This window comes from Trachypithecus francoisi, unplaced genomic scaffold (assembly GCF_009764315.1).
Source record: "Trachypithecus francoisi isolate TF-2019V2 unplaced genomic scaffold, Tfra_2.0 Lachesis_group13, whole genome shotgun sequence".
Taxonomy (NCBI): domain Eukaryota; kingdom Metazoa; phylum Chordata; class Mammalia; order Primates; family Cercopithecidae; genus Trachypithecus; species Trachypithecus francoisi.
Window position 1 is genome coordinate 37,841,398 of NW_022681458.1, and position 14,568 is coordinate 37,855,965.

The 14,568-nt window shown below is 37.1% G+C and overlaps 1 protein-coding gene across 5 annotated transcripts in view; it reads left to right on the top strand.

Annotated features, from left to right (window-relative positions):
• Positions 1 to 14,568, top strand: part of RAPH1 (Ras association (RalGDS/AF-6) and pleckstrin homology domains 1) — a 108,257-nt gene that overhangs the window by 75,103 nt on the left and 18,586 nt on the right. For all 5 annotated transcript variants that reach the window (XM_033230605.1, XM_033230606.1, XM_033230607.1 and 2 more), the window contains 6 exons: positions 4,694 to 4,771; positions 5,216 to 5,375; positions 6,593 to 6,714; positions 8,858 to 8,923; positions 10,858 to 11,001; positions 11,413 to 11,523. In XM_033230605.1, the coding sequence (XP_033086496.1) occupies positions 4,694 to 4,771; positions 5,216 to 5,375; positions 6,593 to 6,714; positions 8,858 to 8,923; positions 10,858 to 11,001; positions 11,413 to 11,523 (681 nt within the window). The remainder of the gene's footprint in view (positions 1 to 4,693; positions 4,772 to 5,215; positions 5,376 to 6,592; positions 6,715 to 8,857; positions 8,924 to 10,857; positions 11,002 to 11,412; positions 11,524 to 14,568) is intronic.

Genomic DNA, 14,568 nt, shown 5'->3' on the forward strand with positions numbered 1-14,568 from the left:
AATAAAGCTTTGTCTTTTGTATTAAACTTGTGCTGTAAACACTGAATGTAGATTTGCGTTGCCTTTATAAATAAACTATTGGAGGTCTTCTAAGTATGTCATCTAAACGTATCAGCAAACATTTATTTATTTTTCCTGTATTATACAACACCCCATGAGCTTAAGACAATTTCTGTTTTCCCCAGTTAAAAGATACGGTGTTTGCTTAAATATAGTAGACACAAATAGAGCTCTCTGAGAAAGAGCTTATTACCCACAGGAAGCATAAAAATATTACGAGTCTTGCAATTTGACATAAACATTTTCATTTCCAGTTTTGTTCCAGGGATGATATTCAGACTCTAAAAGAGGTATCATGATCAGTTCTGTTTCTTCAGAAGGCTGCTAGCAAGGATTATCCTTTAATAAAACGAGAGAAGTATAAACTAAAATATGCCTATGTTGAAATTAAACCAGCTCTTAATTTCATACAGTTTTAACCTGGACCAATTTATGTAAGCATAAAGAGTAGCATTTTGAGCAAATGGAAGAGCGGCTAGATTTGGATTTGTTAAAATAGCCTCCATCTAGCTGCTTTATAAAAATTCTTATTGATGGTTAGGAAATTTAATTGGTTTAATGTATGTTAGTTGATTACACAGGTCTCTTCTTTGTTTAATCCCTATGTCCGTTTGTGTGACCTTTTTTTGGTGGGGGGGAAGGGGGATGGAGTCTTGCTGTGTCGCCCAGGCTGGAGTGCAGTGGTGTGATCTGTTTACCGCAACCTCCGTCTTCCAGTTTCAAGCAATTCTCCCTTTCTCAGCCTCCTGAGTAGCTATGTTTACAAGTGCCCACCACTGCACCTGGCTAATTTTGGTATTTTTAGTAGAGACAGGGTTTCACCACGTTGGCCAGGCTGGTCTTCAACTCCTTATCTACCTGCTCGGCCTCTCAACGTGATGGGATTACAGGCATGAGCCACCATGCCTGGCCGGTGTTGTACATTCTATGTATATTGGCAAATATATGTGATAACATGTATCCACCATTGTATTATCATACAGAATAGTTTCACAGCCGTTAAATCCTCTGTGCTCTGCCTATTCATTCCTCCTTCCTCTTTAACCCGTGGCAACCACTGATCTTTTTATTGTCTTTATGGTTTTGGCTTTTCCAGTGTCATGTAGTTAGATTTGTACACTAAGTAGGTTTCTGAGATTGGCTTCTTTCACTTAGTATTACACACTTAATGTTCCTTCATGCCTTTTCATGACTTGAGAGCTCATTTCATTTTAGTGCTGAATAATATTCCATTGTCAGGATGCACCATAGTTTATCTGTTACTTACTGGGTGACGTCTTTGTTGCTTCCAAGTTTTGGCACTCATGAATAAGGTTGCTATAAACGTCCATGTGCATGTCTTTGTAGGCATCAATTTTCAACTCATTTGGGTAAATATCAAGGAGCACAATTGCTGGATTGAATTGTATGGTAAGAGTACATTTAGTTTTGTAAAAAACTGCCAAAAGTGTCTTCTAAAGTGGCTGTACCATTTTACATTCTCATTAGCAATGAATGAGAGTTCCTATTGTTCCACATCCTTGCCAGTATTTAGTGTTGTCAGTGTTTTGGATTTTGGCCATTCTGATAGGTGTGTAGGGGTATCTCATTTTACTTGTAATTCCCTAATGACAAATAATGTTGAGCATCTTTTTATATGTTTATTTACTAGCTGTCACTTCAGTGAGGTATCTTTTCAGGTCTTTTGCCTATTTTTAAAATCATGTTCATTTTTATTTTAAAGAATTTTAAGAGCTCTCTCCTTTTTTTTTATATAACAGTTCTTTATCAGATGCATCTTTTGCAAGGCTTTTTTCTCCCAGTTTATGCCTTGTCTTAAATCTCTTGAATATTCCTTTTTTTCTCAGAAATATGTTCAGCTTTGAGGGCATCTTCTAAACTTTTAAAATGTTAAATTTATAGATTATATAATACTATAAAGAATTTGACCTTTTAGAAGTTAATGCTTGGCTGGGTGCAATGGCTCACGCCTGTAATCCCAACACTTTCAGAGGTCAAGGCAGGTAGATCACCTATGGTTAGGAGTTTGAAACCAGTCTCACCAACATGGCAAAACCCTGTCTCTACTAAAAATACAAAATTAGCCAGGCATTGTGGCGGGCACCTGTAATCCTAGCTACTCAGGAGGCTGAGGCAGGAGACTCTCTCGAACCCAGGAGGTGGAGGTTGCAGTGAGCCAAGGTCGTCCCACTGCACTCTAGCCTGGGCAACAGAGCTAGACTCCATCATCTCAAAGAAAAAAAAAAAAAAGTTGTTCATGTTTGTATTTCAAATATACAAAATATTGATTCCACGTATCAGTTTTTCCTCTTCAAACTTTAAATTTACTTTTCAGGGGTATGAAGTGAAACTTGCAAATATACTTCAGTAAACTTTCTTTGCAATTCATGCCAATATAAGGATGCAGCAAATGAGCCATGAGGAATATAAGATAATTATCCCATTGAGAAAATATTCATGAAACTTCTGCCTTCTTCTTTCTCTTTCCCTAAATGTGTCAAGTAACTAATTTCATAAAAACTGCTGGAAAATGGAAGTATTGCAGATTCCTTTATAAAGTAGTGCTCTGTTCATCAAAAACGCATATAAGTTTTGGTAATTTACCTAACAATTTGTTTCTCTAAGACTCATAATTCTAAAAACTGAGAGTTTTAATGACAGTAATTTAGTTTTCTCATTTCAAAGCTTGTTTTAAAAAGAAAAATTTGTGTCTGAAAATGTAATCAACATGTTTCATAATTCTGCTATTTGTTTATTTGCATAAAGGATTTTTTAAAAATAGGATGATTTAATCTTTTAGTCAGAGGAATATATAATAGTATAAGAATTGAGTCTTGTCTTAGCCCTCTCCATTTAAAAAATAAAATTCTTTGTTTTCTGCCTAATTGAGTTTACAGATAGTATTTCCAGACCCTGGTTATTATGTTAATTCATTGGCTCCTTTCGTTGGAAGGGATCAGATTTCTAGCAGCCAAGCCCACTGCCTTCCCTAACCACTGTTTTCTTCTCTGTTCCACAAAATAGTAAATACTAAACTTGAAATGATGGGAGACAGCCTAGTATAAAATAGAAAGAAAAGCAGTTCATAAATAAGAAAGCCAACAGGATTTAGGCAGATAGAATAAATCTGTGAACTGAATTGAGTTTCTCTTTTTGTTTTTTGCCCTGGAAGCTTTAGCTTTTTAATGAATAACATATGGATTGTGGTTTTCACCACAATGCAAAGAGGATAAAGTTTGGCTGATATGATTAGGTTTTTTTCTTAGACTTAAATAAAGGAATATTTAAGGTGGAAGTTTCCATTTTTCTTTCTTTTTTTTTTTTTTTTTTTTTGAGATGGCGTCTCGCTCTGTTGCCCAGGCTGGAGTGCAGTGGCACAATCTCAGCTCACTGCAGCCTCTGTCTCCCGGGCTCGAGCATTCTCCTGCCTCAGCCTCCCAAGTAGCTGGGATTACAGGCACACGCCACCAAGCGCAGCTAATTTTTGTATTTTAATTAGAGATGGGGTTTCACCAAGTTGGCCAGGCTGGTCTCCCAACTCCTGACCTCAAGTGATCCTCCCGCCGCAGCCTCCCAAAGTGCCGGGATTATAGACATGAGCCAGTGCGCCCAGCCAAGAAGTTTTTATTTTTCTTAGGTATTTTCTAGAGTAATCAAAAGCCTAGAAATAGAAAATAATCCTTTATAAACAAAAATTTACTTATGCAAGTTTTTTTAAATTGGAGATTAATGCCACAGCATATTATGGTCTATTGCTGGAAATTACAAGTTAAATACCACTAGTAGAGTACTATGTGCTAATTCAGAAAAAAATAGACAAATGGTTTAAGTATATTTTTAGTTGTTATAATTTTTATTACTCTTTTTAATCTAAGTTTTCTGAGGTAGAAGTTACTAGAAATTTTAAGTTATTTGGAAAATCATATTTAGCATTTAAAAATATTGTCAGTGAATTAATAGAAACAAATTTTGAATTTACTGACATAAGACATTGATTACATTGTATGATTTTCCAAAGCAGAGTGAAACTTAGGCAGTAAGACAGCTTCTTATATTTGTATTGGTGTATTAATGAGATTGTACCTACATTTTTTTATTTTTTAAAGGGTTTTTATATGGTTGTAAATAGGCAGAAATTGTTTTTTGCTGGAGATGTTTTTGTGACAGTGACACTTTCACTGTAACAGAACAGAACATTAGTATGCAAGAGTATGCCATTACTTTGGAGGAAGTGTAAATTCAGAGTTGAGGGGTTGTGCAGGTAAAACAAATTGTTAGACCCAAAGATGGCCACTATGTGTTCATTTTACTCCTATCCCAGAACCTGAAATTCATCTGCTTCACATTGACAAAATCAAATTTGGTAATTTACTACATCACAGAGTTCTTTTTTTCCTCTAGAATATTGAATGTAGAAATGCCTATTGTATGACATCTTCAAGTCTGCATCTATAAAATGTTTCTTTACAATATGTCTGCTCTTTGTGAACAGTTATTTTTAAAATGTGCTCTATGTGTGTGAAGTTATATTCTTAATGAAATTCATTGCTAAGAACATCCTTAAGGATAAAAAATATTTCTCAAATATTTCATCATCTTAGCATTGTTTATCTGAAATGCTTTGTGTTTACAGGAAGAGCAGGCAGCAAAATTGAAAGCTGAGAAGATCAGAGTTGCCCTAGAGAAAATTAAAGAAGCACAAGTGAAAAAGGTGATATGTGGGCCTCTTCCTGGTTTGGGATTTTTTATCAGTTTTATGGATTTGTAGAGAATTGCCTTGTTTATGTAATGTACCTCTGAGATGTGGAGAGATACAGAGGCATTTCTTCCTAGTAATATATTTTTCACATGTAGTATTTTTTGTGGGTAAAATGCATTATAAAAGGAGTAATTTTCTGGTTCTGAATTCTCCTAAAGGAGTAATCATAACATTATAACCTTATCTGTTGTTAATATTTTTAAAGTGCTTTAAATTTACTTAAACAGGGTATTTGATGTCTGATTTTTAGCCTATATTTTTGCATAATGAAGTCATTATTTGTGTTTTAATTTATATACAAATACATTAATCTAAATTTTATTTGATATCGGATGAATGCCTTTTCTAGAATGCCATTTTTTAGTGTTCATTTACTTTTCTTTTTACCTGTTATAGCTGGTGATTAGAGTCCACATGTCTGATGACAGTTCTAAAACAATGATGGTGGATGAGAGACAAACAGTAAGACAAGTACTGGATAACCTAATGGACAAATCCCACTGCGGTTATAGTTTAGATTGGTCACTGGTAGAAACTGTTTCTGAATTACAAATGGGTTAGTAATATCATTGCTTTAATTGCTTTCTAATTTTTGTGTAACTTCATCAGTTTTCATGTTGATAAAACATTTCGAGTTACCTTTATAGATATATGTTTTTATTTTATTTTTATTTTTGGGGGGACAGAGTCTCACTCTGTTGCCCAGACTGAAGTGCAATGGTGCAATCTCAGCTCACTGCAGCCTCTGCCTCCTGAGTATAAGCAATTATTCTGCCTCAGCCTCCCAAGTAGCTGGGACTACAGGCGTGCGCCACCACACCTGGCTAATTTTTTGTATTTTTAGTAGAGATGGGGTTTCACCTGTTGGCCAGAATGGTCTTGATCTCCAGACCTTGTGATCCGCCCACCTTGGCCTCCCAAAGTGCTGGGATTGCAGGCTTGAACCACCACACCTGGCCACATCTTTATATATTTTTTCGATAAAATTACCTTTCATGATTTGGCTTCTTTACATTATTTTTTTCTGAAGTATTTTAAGAGTTCTTTGAATACAAGATCATTTCTAGTTCACTTCAGATTTTATAATGGCTAAAACAAAGTTTTTTAAAAAGGTAACAAAATAGTTTTTTTCTTCAAATAAGAACTGGATAGACTGATGCATTTACTAAAGATTATTATGTTAACTTGAATTTGTACTGAAGTCTTTAAACCAGCATTTGACTCAGGGGAAACATAAAGCACATTAACAAATTTCAAAGAATCCATATCTAGAACATGTTCTTTAACATATGTTCAGTATACAGGACACGTTCTTTCATTTCTAATTTGGAAATTAGAAAATACATCTACATTTAAGATTAAACAACAGTCATGGATCAAAGAAGAAATCATCTTGGAAATGTTTTAAATGCCAAGAACTAAGTACAATTGGAAATACTTGATATTGAAACTTGTAAGATGTAACTCATGTTTTATTTTTAAGGGTGGGACGGGAAAATGTTTAAGACTGAAGAATGGTGTACTGCAAATCAGAAAGCCTAGATTCTAGTCCTAGTTCTTCCATATATCAGCTGTGTGATCTTAGATATGTCACTTACCATAATTAAGGCATATTTCTTTGTTTGAAAAATTAGGGAAGACCAGATAATTTTTAGTTGCTAAAATGTCAGTTAAGACTACTTGGTTCTGAGGTTAACTACTTCGCAAAGTTTCATGTTTTTCATGCAGCTCTAATGAATACTAACAAAATATGGATATTTTATTTTGGGACAGAGAGAATCTTTGAAGACCATGAAAACTTGGTTGAAAATCTTCTTAATTGGACAAGAGATAGCCAAAACAAGCTTATATTTATGGAGCGTATAGAAAAATATGCACTTTTCAAAAACCCACAGGTAAGAGCAAACAGCTTACAGAGGTCAGGATTTTTAAATATGTCTCCTATTTTATTTGATTACTGCTAAGTTAATAGCGTTAAAAGACTGGTAAACACCTGGTTGGAGCGATATACCTGCAAAATCCTATAGGAGCATCATCATCTGCTGCTGCTGCTGCGGAAAGTCAGCTGGTGCCCACGTGTTAGGCCCCAAAGAGGTTCCCAGTCCTCCAGAACCAGATGGGGTGAGCCCTTTCAGAAGCAGAAGTATAGCTCTAGTGAATTACCAGGTCTTTTGGCTCTGTCATCCAGAGCTGTGTTGAACCCAGCTGTTTATTTGGTGAGTTTGTCATCTCATCAAACAAAAGTACTTCTCTACTCCAGCCATTTATCCAGTTGACACTTCTTTTTAAACATCCTAGTAACCTTGATTACAAATGGCTCTACATTGTAATAAACATAGTTAGATTTATTTGACATCTTTCCTTATTCCAAAATAATGTTTGAGTTAATACTTCCCGATACCTAGACATTTTACAAAATTCAGTAGGTGAGGGAAAACAACTCCACAGTAAAAAGTAGTAATGAGGAAAAATAGCAGCAGTGTTAAAGGTATTGCGTAGTTATGCTTCAGATGGCTTAATCATGACATGTCTTTTCCGGATGTTTTAGTGAAAAATACATATTTGGGGGTATCAACAGATCTTTTTGTAGGCAGTTATGAAAAATAATTACAGGCTGGGCGCAGTGACTTGCGCCTGTAATCCCAGCACTTTGGGAGGCCGAGGCAGGCAGATCATGAGGTCAGGAGATCCAGACCATCCTGGCTAACACGGTGAAACCCCGTCTCTACTAAAAATACAAAAAATGAGCTGGGCATGGTGGCAGACGCCTATAGTCCCAGCTACTCGGGAGGCTGAGGCAGGAAAATGGCCTGAACCTGGGAGGCGGAGCTTGCAGTGAGCCGACATAGTGCCACTGCACTCCAGCCTGGGTGACAGAGCGAGACTCCGTCTCAAAAAAAAAAAATAATAATAATAATTACAGTCAGCCCTCTATATCCATGGGTTCTGCATCTGTGGATTTGCCCAACTACAGATCTAAAATATTCAGAAAAATAATTCCAGGTTCCAAAAAACAAAACTTGAATAAGCCACGTGTTGAGTACTGCATTGAATTCATGCAAATTAAGTGATACTTAGGCATTGTATTAGTTATTATAAGTACTCTAGAGATTATTTCTAGTACAAGGGAGAATGTGCATAGGTTATATGTAGATGTGACCCCATTTTGATAAGAGACTTAAGCATCAGCAGATTTTGGTATACAGAGGAGGTCCTAGAATCAATCTCCTATGGACAACAAGGGATGACTGTGTACTAATGAGTAGAATTCAGTTTTTTTGTTTGTTTGCTTTTTGTTTTTGTTTGTTTTTTTGAGACGGAGTTGCGCATTATCACCCAGGCTGGAGTCAGTGGTGTGATCTTGGCTCACTGCAACCTCCGCCTGCAAGCAATTCTCCTGCCTCAGCCTCCTGAGTAGCTGGGACTACAGGTGCATGCCGCCACATCCGGCTAATTTTGTGTTTTTAGTAGAGACGGGGTTTCACCATGTTGGTCAGGCTGGTCTCGAACTTCTGACCTCGTGATCCACCCGCCTTGGCCTCCCAAAGTGCTGGGATTACAGGTGTGAACCATCGCGCCTAGCCAGAGTTCAGATTTTTGGTTGAGTCAAGTAAATGAGATTATTAATAAATGAGTCCCAGAGAATTTGGGATTTCTTCTTGAAAAGCCAGAACATAAATTTTCTGCACCTAGATCAGTATATTTCTAAACCTTTCAGATCCTTTAACTGTAGCTTTCATTAGATATCCCAAAACATATTTGCCAGCTATTGAATGTAGTATCACCTCACAGTCTGCGTGAGGACAGTTTATGACAAGTGGCCAGGCAAGGAGGAGACTGGTGTTAAGCATTTTAGTGATGATGCCCATATACAGGTAACTTTTCAAAGTTTATTCTACTTTATATCAACAGAAATTAGAGTTGCTGTTTCTCTAGAAGAAAACATACACCTGTGCCAAGGGAATAACAGAATGGATTTATGCTTTAACCTTCTTTTTTTCTCCCCCACCTATCCCTTCCATGTATTTGTTTTTTCAGAATTATCTTTTGGGGAAAAAGGAAACAGCTGAGATGGCAGATAGAAACAAAGAAGTCCTGCTGGAGGTATGACACCCCCCATTTTCTTGTACATTTAAAAATTAAAATATGAGGCCAGGTGCTGTGGCTCAGACCTGTAATCCCAACACTTCAGGAGGCCGAGGCGGGTGAATCACGAGGTCAGGAGTTCAAGACCAGCCTAGTCAAGATGGTGAAACCCTGTCTACTAAAAAATACAAAAATTAGCCGGGCATGGTGGTAGGCGCCTGTAATCCCAGCTACTCGGGAGGCTGAGGCAGAGAATTGCTTGAACCCGCGATGCAGAGGTTGCAGTGAGCCGAGATCGTCCCATTGCATTCCAGCCTGGCAACAGAGTGAGACTCTGTCTAAAATAAAAAATAAAATAAAATAAAAATCCTTTTTGAAGTCAAGTATGTCAGGGTTCTATATTTGTAGTTACAATTTTAACTAAAGAAGACTGTGTATTCTTTGATAGTATGAGGGAGAGAGTTCAACTGTGTTGAACGTGTTAGGCCACTGAAGACCCCTTTAAAAACTATTATTTTGCCAAGCCATATTCTAGTGGTCTAAGAGTAATGAGCTTTTAGGGGCTGCCAAGTGGGAGAGATGGCTGGTCAGTGAAGGATGTGGTTTTGCTGTTTTTATCTGCTTACTCAGAAATTTGAATATAATTAGCTGTTCACAAAATATTTCCAGCTTTATCCTTAAATAATTCAAATAATTTTTAAAATCATGGTCATTTTTCTTGGAAAAACGTAATTGAATTTTTGGCTGATTTTAAATAACTAAAATCAAATAAGTTAGTATACTTGAAAACCTGAATAAACCTTTACTTACCAGCAAGGCAATTAGGAAGTGAAGATCATTCAGTTTTCATAGTGATACACAAGCTACAGTTAAGTAAAAATCCACCTTATAATTCCTAATTTTTCTGTACTTTGAGGAGAAATTAATTTAGGCCCAAATGTCCTGTATTAGTGTTCTCTGAGGATTTCTCTTTTCTTTCACAATTACATGATTGATTTCTTTAATATTATATTTTTATCAAAGCATAGTGTTTAGAACTTAGAATTTTGAGTGGTTATAGTTCTTTCAACCTAGTATTAAGTATTTTTTAAATAAATGCCCTCTTTGTTTTAGAGTCACATAAATGGATAGTTTTTAAATTCTTAGTTTAACCATACACTTAGCACGTTGCATTCTTTTAAAATATATTCCTGTTTAGTTTGACAGCTAATCTAAATGTGGAGAAAAAATAAAGTCTAATGCTTGGTTTGCCCTGACAGTTTTATTAAATTTAGTGTAACTATGCTGTTTACATTAGCTACTGTTATATGCAACTCAGTTAATGTGTCAACTTAGTTTTTCTCCGAAACACTAACGTGTTTTAAGTAAAAGTTTGTAGGTAAAAATTCAGTATCACATTTATGACTGGCATTTTTATTTATTAAACATTTTAGGATTGCCATAGTAGTTCCAAACTCGTGTTGTCTTTAGAATAGAAAGTGGTTTTTTGTTTTTGTTTTTGTTTTGAGACAGTCTTGCTCTGTTGCCCAGGCTGGAGTGCAGTGATGCGATCTCAGCTCACTGCAACTTCTGCCTCCCAGGTTCAAGCAATTTTCGTGCCTCAGCTGCCCACATAACTGGGACTACAGGCTCGCGCCACCATTCCCGGCTTATTATTTATTTATTTATTTATTTTTTAGTAGAGACGTGGTTTCACTATGTTGGCCAGGCTGGTCTCGAACTCCTGACTTCAAGTGATCCGCCTGCTTCGGCTTCCCAAAGTGCTGGGATTACAGGCATGAGCCACCGCACCTGGCCGGAAAGTTCTAATTGAGGTTAAATTAGCAGCTTGGTTTTAATATAAAACCATTTGGGTTTAATAACTAACTGTCATGCATTTCACAGGAGTAAACACAACTTTGTTCTGAGAATCCAACGATCATAAGTCTTAACAAATAATCTTGTTATTTTAGGAATGTTTTTGTGGAAGTTCTGTAACTGTACCAGAAATTGAAGGAGTCCTTTGGTTGAAGGATGATGGCAAGAAGTCCTGGAAAAAGCGTTATTTTCTGTTGCGAGCATCTGGTATCTACTATGTCCCCAAAGGAAAAGCAAAGGTGTGTCCCTTCTGTTGGAATTTGAACTTCCTCATTATGCTAATTGCTTTTAATTTGTATTGAGTATGCTGACAAGGTGAACCCAGGCTATGATTTGTTTGAATTCATGGAAGACATAGAATATTGTTTTGTTTATTAATCTATTATAAAGAAGAAGAAACCTGAAAGTTCTTACTTCTCTGGTCACTAGTTGAGCCTAGTGACCAGAGAAGTAAGAACTTAGAAACATTAATGGAGAAACATTAATGGAGCATCCCATTAATGGAGCATCTCATTGTCTTGTGTAAAATAGCAATAATTTCTATTTAGTATTAGCAAAAGCAGTTTTGATTCTCACCTAGAAACTGTTAACCAGGTATATTTGCTTGTTTGTGCATTATTAATTTTATCTTTTTGGTATTTTTATCTTAGGTCTCTCGGGATCTGGTTTGCTTTCTCCAGCTGGATCATGTCAACGTTTATTATGGCCAGGACTATCGGAACAAATACAAAGCACCTACAGACTATTGTCTAGTGCTGAAGGTAAATACGTATCTCTTTTTAGGAATTTTAATTGATGTTAGACATAGAGCAGGTTATTGGACATTTTAGAATTGTTGAGATACCATCAATTATACTGTTTTTGCTTTATTCTCAAAGTTTAAAAAGGAATGGTGAAGTGTGGTAAGGAAAAGAAGCACGTGCTATATCATAGCAGACCCTGAGCCAGTTATCTCTAGGTAAGGAGTGAATATTAGATTGTAAGTTTTGAGTTGTGAGCTATAAAATGTATTTGATTATAAATTTGAGATTATCATTTAACACTAGGCTTATTTTAGGAAAACTTAAAACATAGCCAAATGTAGGTCATAAATGTGCTTTAGTTCTTTTCCTGTACTTACTCAGCAAACCATCAGAGGGCACTGTGTCCAAGTTCAAATCAGACTGGCTGTCAACTGGTCCAGAAATAATTTTTGTGTCTTTTTTTCCCTCAACTATAGTCATGATAGCCCATGCATGTATTGTGACCTGAGCTGTTTTTAGGAAGTTTTTTTTTCTTCTTTATTCAAGCTTTTGTACTTCTTACAATGATTATATCTGTACTTTTGAGAAGAACTGACATTTTAAGCAAATTTACAGTGATCTATTAGAACACTGATAAAAACGACATACAAAAATTCAAGAAAATTATGGAGATAAGTATTTTTTTTTTCTTTGGCTCCATCTTTGTAATTCCTTGGTAACTACTTAGGTCTACATGTTGATACCGTGTTTAGTTTCACTTTTCTCAGAATTGTCACTTTAGTTTGGTGACGGCCATTAGTTTAGGAGTTTTAGGATTTTTAGGATTTTGGAGTTTTGATTGCTTTGATAAAGTTCAGTACATTGTAATGGCAACCTTTTTTTTTTTTTTTTTTGAGACAGAGTCTTGCTCTGTCACCCAGGCTGGAGTGGAGTGGCACAATCACAGCTCACTGTAGCCTTGACTTTTCAGGCTCCAGTGATCTTCCCAGCTCAGTCTCCCAAGTAGCTGGGACTGCAGGCGCATGCCACCACACCCAGCTAATTTTTGTGTTTTTTTGTAGAGACAGGGTTTAGCCGTGTTGCCTAGGCTAATCACAGACTCCTGGCCTCAAGTGATCCGCCTGCCTAGGCTTCCCAGAGTGGTTGGGTTACAGGCAGAGCCACTGCTCCCGGCCATAATGGCAACCTTTTATTAAATAGTTGTGTTTTGGGGGGACACCACTGAATCATTTTAGGTACCTTTAGGTGCAAATACTTTTTTAAAAGTCAGTGCAAAGTAGCTTAATTCAGCAGTTTTCAAAATGATGTCTACAGTCTCCTAAGAGTCAGTCCCTAAGACCATGATGTCAAAATTATTTAATAATGCTAAGATGTTATTTGCCTCTTGAACTTTCATTCTCTCACATATGTATAGTAGAGTTTTCTAAAAGGTTATATGACATGTGATGGTATCTTCATGCTAGTGTAATGTGTGTTTGTCTATTCTTTTTTATTTATTTATTTTTGAGACAGTCTCACTCTGTCTCCCTGGCTGACATGATCTCGGCTCACTGCAACCTGTGCCTCCCAGGTTCAAGCAATTCTCATGCTCAGCTCCCCGAGTAGCTGGGACTACAGCCACATGCCACTACACCCAGTTAATTTTTGTGTTTTTAGGAGAGATGGGGTTTTGCCATGTTGGTCAAGCTGGTCTTGAACTCCGGACCTCAAGTGATCCGCCTACTTCAGTCTGCTGAAGTGCTGGGATTACAGGCGTGAGCCACTGTGCCTGGCCTGGCCTGTGTATTCTTGTAGTTTAATTTTTTCTTAGTTTTAATTTCTAATGTAAGTATTGCTGGGGTGGAAAAACTTCACTTCCATCCTCTTAGGGTCCTGGCTGGGCACACGAATTAAGTTGACATAAGAGATCAACAGAAGAAAAGCATAATTACTTGTATACTGGATTGGACAAAGAATAATTTGTGAAGAAGCAACTAAATTATACGTGAAGCCTTAAAGATACGAGTTATTTTAACAAGGTCTGTACAGAATTCTGTTGGTTTCAACTTCTCATCCCTGAGGAGAAAGATATTGTCGCTTTCTAGTATTGGGAAGGCATCTTTCGCATGGTAATTTCATCGTCTAAGGCTTTTAAGAAATAGCATGAAGGTCAGAGTGATCTTCTGTACCTGCTGTTTTTCAAGTGTCTTTTAACTTAATATGCCAGGGTGGTACATTTTTAACTCCTTCAATATCAGTAGATATAATCCACACAAAATAAAGTTATTGGGGGAATCTCATAACATGAAAACAGTAAGGCTGGTTGGTTATTTCAGTGGCTCAACGTTGTCAGTGAGAACTCAAATTCTTTCCATCTTTTCTTGTTCTACTTCCACATATCAGCTTATTCTCGGGCTGACTCACCTCACAGTCACAAGATGGCTGCTGCAGTTCTATGCATCACATGTAGACCCAGCAAAATCCAGCCAGCAGAAGAGGGATTATTGCTCCTTGTATTTGTCTTTTATAAGAGGAAGGAACTATTTCACAGAAGTTACTCAACCACCCCCCTTTTGAGAGTTACTAGCCCAGAGTACATTTTCTGCTGACAAGCCAATCACTGACAAGGGAATAAAACTACTGTGGTTGGCTTACACCAGTCAGAATTCACACCCTGTGGGATATAGGTAAGAGGTAAGGCTCTGCCAGGAAAGAAGTGGGGAGGAGGAGACAGCCATAGGGGCCTGCACCCAACCCATCAGCGTCATTTTAAAAATGAAATGTTGACCGTACTTTCTTAATAGGTATTCATCTGTTTTGGGAGCAGTTTCATTATATGTTCTCTGGACTCTTTTAAGAATCTAAATGTTGAACTTCTGGTGTGTGTGTGTGGTTTTTTTTTGAGACGGAGTCTCGCTCTGTCACCCAGGCTGGAGTGCAGTGGCCGGATCTCAGCTCACTGCAAGCTCCGCCTCCCGGGTTCACGCCATTTTCCTGCCTCAGCCTCCTGAGTAGCTGGGACTACAGGTGCCCGCCGCCTCGTCTGGCTAGTTTTTTGTATTTTTTAGTAGAGACGGGGTTTTG